This window comes from Anas platyrhynchos, chromosome 25 (genome assembly GCF_047663525.1).
Source record: "Anas platyrhynchos isolate ZD024472 breed Pekin duck chromosome 25, IASCAAS_PekinDuck_T2T, whole genome shotgun sequence".
Taxonomy (NCBI): domain Eukaryota; kingdom Metazoa; phylum Chordata; class Aves; order Anseriformes; family Anatidae; genus Anas; species Anas platyrhynchos.
In genome coordinates, this window is record NC_092611.1 from 2,995,428 (window position 1) to 2,999,878 (window position 4,451).

At 62.2% G+C, this 4,451-nt stretch overlaps 1 protein-coding gene across 2 annotated transcripts; it reads left to right on the forward strand.

Annotated features, from left to right (window-relative positions):
- Positions 1-111: 111 nt before the first annotated feature.
- Positions 112-3,695, forward strand: TIRAP (TIR domain containing adaptor protein). Of its 2 annotated transcripts, none has more exons than XM_013099618.5 (5): positions 112-528; positions 1,142-1,230; positions 1,947-2,001; positions 2,478-2,969; positions 3,155-3,695. In XM_013099618.5, the coding sequence occupies exons 3-5, from the start codon at positions 1,995-1,997 to the stop codon at positions 3,199-3,201; spliced, it is 546 nt and encodes a 181-aa protein (XP_012955072.4). In that variant the 5' UTR covers positions 112-528; positions 1,142-1,230; positions 1,947-1,994; the 3' UTR covers positions 3,202-3,695. The 2 variants fall into 2 exon arrangements, with proteins under 2 accessions (XP_012955072.4, XP_012955071.4); XM_013099617.5 differs by having other exon boundaries at positions 118-528; positions 2,364-2,969.
- The last annotated feature ends 756 nt before the right edge of the window (positions 3,696-4,451 follow it).

Consider the following 4,451-nt stretch of genomic DNA (forward strand, 5'->3'; position numbering starts at 1 on the left):
AGAAGGGGGACTGGGGAAACTGGGGTCCCGGGGGGACGCGCAGGGGGACGGAGGCTGGCTGCCAGCCCCGAGGCACCGTCCTCGCCTGTGACTGTGCTGGCAGGGATGGCCCCGTGGCGGATGTGGGAGGGAGGGAGGCCCCGGGGAGGGCTGGCCTCCTGGCCAAGGATCGCTGCCGACTTCCCCTGCCTCCGCTTCCGCACCTGAGCCACCGGCTGCTCCGCTCGGCAGCGGCGCCCCAGCCCCACAGCGGGCCCCGGAGGGACGGGGCAGCTCATCCACGCTGCCCGTGGGTGCCCCCGTGCCCCCCTCGGGGCGGAGGGGACCACGGAGGGGCGAGGAGGAAGCTGCAGGGATCGCCCAGCCTCGCTGTTGGCGGTGGATCCCATTAGGCTCCAGAGTGAACGTGCCCTACCTGACTGCTCCTTTCCCACCTAGGTGATCCTGCTGCCTGCCGCAGGCCATGCTGCCGGCCTGGGGCTGATGTATCCCCCTTCCCTGTGCCGGTGTCTGTCTGCTGCATCCCAGGTGGGTGTCCCCAGCTGCTGGCCCCGCTGAGCCATTTGCAGGCTGCTCTCTGAAGCTGTGCTCACCCTTATCTTGCTATTACTAAGCAGGGGCTTGCCTGGGGAGTGTGGTTTCCGTGGGCGAGGTGGTGCGTGCTGCACCACTGCTGCTGGGTCGCTCGTGGGACCGTGGGCTTTGCCGGTGCTCACCCAATGCTGTACTCCTTTTTTTGGGGTGAAAGGCTCTGGCGTGACTCAGGGTGCTTTATTTCGGAAGAGGTGATGCAAGCATGGAAAACTGCAGAGGGGAGGTGTTGAAACAAGCAGGAGCACGCTGGCTCCTCGTGCTTGTCCACCTCTTCTGGCTGCTGCTCGCGTGCACAGCAGCGTGCCCCTTGCCTGGGTCGCTGCGGGTGAGCCCCGGAGCCCTCCCCTGGTTTTCATCCTCACCTTGTGCCCAATGGGCACAGGGAGCCGCCACATTCTTTTTTTTTTTTTTGGGGGGGGGAAGCACCCATCAGGCACGAGGAGCTGGGCTGAGCATCACTGAGGGTGCACAGATGCAGACCGCAGAGAGCAGCGCTGCTGTTCGAGGGGCATGTGGGGGCTGATCCCCTCTTCTCCTGTCCCTACAGGATCCTTTCCCATCCTCAGACTCTGTCTGGCCCCACTCCGGGAATGAGGGTCTCTGCCACCCCTCAGCTCTTGGCATCGCGCACTGCAGGTGAGGGTCTTGCCCAAGGAGGGTCCCAAAATGCGGTGCTCAGGAGCAAAGCACTGGGAGGGCAGAACTGGGGGGGGGGCAGTCACGAGAGCTCAAAGGGACACTGCTTAAAGGCATGTCTGGGGGTAAGGTCCAAAGTGTTGCTCTGTGGGAAATTTGGGGTGAGCGTGGGGTCTGTCCCTGCGGGGGCTCAGTGCCCACAGGGAGCGGTGCTTCTGTTTTCTAGGAAGGCTCGGCTTGAAGCTGCAGCCTGGCCAGGTCACACAGCGCAGGCGCGGAAGCATTGGGCAACGCCAACGCGTTGCTACGGCACACGTCAGTGGCAGGTGGGGAGCCAAAAACTGGGGCTCCCCTGCTCCTCGTCCTGCAGCAAGGAGTTTGGGGTGATAAATCCAGCTGACTGGCAGCTGCCCCGGCAATGTGCCCTTCCCCAAGCCCCCTTTCCCCACCCGATCCCCCAGGTTGTGGTGAGGCACCCGTGTGCAGCCTGTGCTGAGCACAAGGGGAAGTGAGTCTGTTCCTCTGTTCCTTTCGCTAAAGTGTGTTTAGGGGAATTGGCTCCCTGGGGCGGGTGCTGTGGCTCCATTCCAGCACGAGAGCAGCCCTGCGTGCTTGGGGGATGAGCCCCCCAACGGCTGCACCATTGTGGGGTGCCACCAAGCTGAGCATCCCTGGGTGCATTGTGCTTTTTCCCCCTGCCCCGTTTCTGCCTGCAGGAGAGGTTTCATGCGGGAGATCGGCGGCTGAGCGGCACGCTGCCTGTTATGGCTGGTGAGTGTGGGTTTTGGTCACTTTGCTGGGACGGGGGGAGCTGGGGGAGAAGCAGCCCTGTCTGTGTCTGCTGGCCTGGCGGAGGCTTCGCTGCTCTGCCGTGGGTGAGGAGAAGTGGGGAAGAAGCCCCATGGCTCTCCGGCAAAACGTGGGGATGCCTGGAGCCCGGCAGTCGGGTGGCTGATCAATGTGAGAGCATCCAGACTTCAACAAGAGCCGAGTGCTTAGGGGCTCAAGGCAAAGGGCTGCTCGGGGGATGCAGCTTGGGGTTCAGGGTGGCTTTTTTGTGACAGGCTTGAGGTCTGGCACAGCTCTGAGATTTCCCCCCCAAGAACCTTCCCACTGTCCCCCTGCCTCCACAGGGTGGTTTAGGCGGCTCCTGCAGAAGCCCAGGCAGAGCTCCAGCTGCACGGGGAGCAGTCAGAATGCCAGCACCGGGTGTTCGGCTTCCTCATCACCCTCCTCCTCCTCTTCAGCCAGGAGCTCCAGCTCCTCCGCCGGCACTGCCATGCCTCGGGCTGGCCGCCCGGCAGCAGTGGACATCAGCAGCTCGGGCAGTGCCCGCTGGGCCAAGAGCTACGACGTGTGCATCTGCCACAGTGAGGTGGACCTGGAGTTTGTGGAGGAGCTGGTGTCCTACTTGGAGAGCCAGCCCCAGAGCTTCCGCTGCTTCCTCCAGCTGCGGGACGCCATGGCAGGCAGTGCCATCATGACGGAGCTGTGCGACGCCGTGCAGAACAGCCACTGCTGGGTGATGCTCATCACCCCCAGCTTTCTCCAGGACCCCTGGTGCAAGTACCAGATGCACCAGGCGCTGGCTGAGGCCCCGATGGCCAATGGGCGCACCATCCCCGTGCTGAAGGACATCGACAGGAAGGACTACCCCAGGGAGCTGCGAAATCTTTACTACATCTCCACGGTGCTCAAGGAGAACAGCTTCAGGCAGATCAGAGACACTGTCCTGCACTGTGAGTACCCCTTGTACCATGGGATGGGACGCTGCCCGTCTCCCCAAATACCCCTTAGATGTGGAGTGGGGAGGGAAAGGCCATAGGAAAGAGCTCGGTACTTGTGCCCCGTTCTTGTAGTTTGTTTCCATAGTTTATCAGAGATCGATCAGCATGCTAACAAGGCCTGTGCACTGCCTCCGCAGACCTGGAAGAGCTGTGCCGGAGCTCTGCAAGCGGGACAGAGCAGTGACACTGAGGACATGGGCACCTGGGTGAAGATGGAGGCATCTCTGTGGGCACTTCAGAGCCGTGGAAGTTACTGGGCACAGAACCGCAGGAGCTACTGAAGCCTGGAGATGAAGCAGTGCTGCTCAGGGCAGACCTGGGACCTGAAGACGGGGAAGCCCACGGGCCAGCAGCAGCACAGCGTCTACCACGTCCCCATGACACTGCCAGGCTGCTATTGTGCCTGTACCCTGCCCTGCTGCCCCGCCACGGGGCTTGGTCTCAGTGGGGATGGGGATGGGGACAGCGCATTTCTTGAGGTCACACAAACACTAAGCTCCCACCTAGGGTGGGTTCAGCACACGAGGGGTCCTCAGCATCCTCCAGCGTCGTCCACCAGGGACAAGGATGCTCGGGGAGGTTGGGCACTCCTGTACCCTGCATGAGCTGACATCACTGGAGTGTGTTTGCACTGGTTGATTCAGGATGCGTGTGGAGAAATGCAGTTTTATGTTTTAATCCGTCTGATGTGTTTTTTATTTGTTTGTGTTTTTTTTTTTCTTCTTATGGGGGTCTATAAGGGTGGGTGGGTGGTCATTGTCTGGGTTGGGTAGGGAGGCCCTGCTACCTCCTTACGCCCCGTGGCAGGGAGGGTGCTGTGGGTGCTGGTGGCTCCTGGTGAACACCGGTTGCAGGCACCTGCAGGTACGTGGGGGTCTGGGGCCACAGCTATGGGGCTGTGAGGCCACGGGAGTACAAGCTAGGGGCTGTAAGGCCTGAGGCCACAGGGCCCTGGGGGCCATGGGGCTATGAGGCCTGGAGCTACAGGGCTGGTGCTGTAGGACTGGGCTGATGGGGCCTGGAGGCACAGAGCTGTGGGACTGTGGGGCCATAAGGGTCTACGAGGCTGGAGATGTAGGGCCAGGCTATGGGGTCTGTATGTGCCCACAGCCCCGTGAAGCTGGAGCTATAGGACTGGGATATGGCTGTATATGTGCCCAAGGAGCTGTGAGGCTGAATATGTGGGGCAGGGGCTATGAGGCGTGGAGGTGTAGGGCTGGTCTATGGGTATATATGTGCCTGTGGCCCTGTGAGGCTGGATCTATAGGGCAGGGATATGGCTGTATATGGTCCCATGGCCCCATGAAGCTGGATCTATAGGGCGGGAGCTGTGAGGTCCGCAGGTGCGGGGCTGGCCGATGTCCCCCCCTCACGGCTCCTGTGCCGCCCCGGGGCTGTGCGGGGAGCCCGCCGGCCCGGCAGGGGGCGCAGTCC

Excerpts from the sequence above, each read along its gene's own strand:
- TIRAP (XM_013099617.5), top strand. Across the intron at positions 2,970-3,154 it reads CAGAGACACTGTCCTGCACT|ACCTGGAAGAGCTGTGCCGG; the intron begins GTGAGTACCCCT and ends CTGCCTCCGCAG.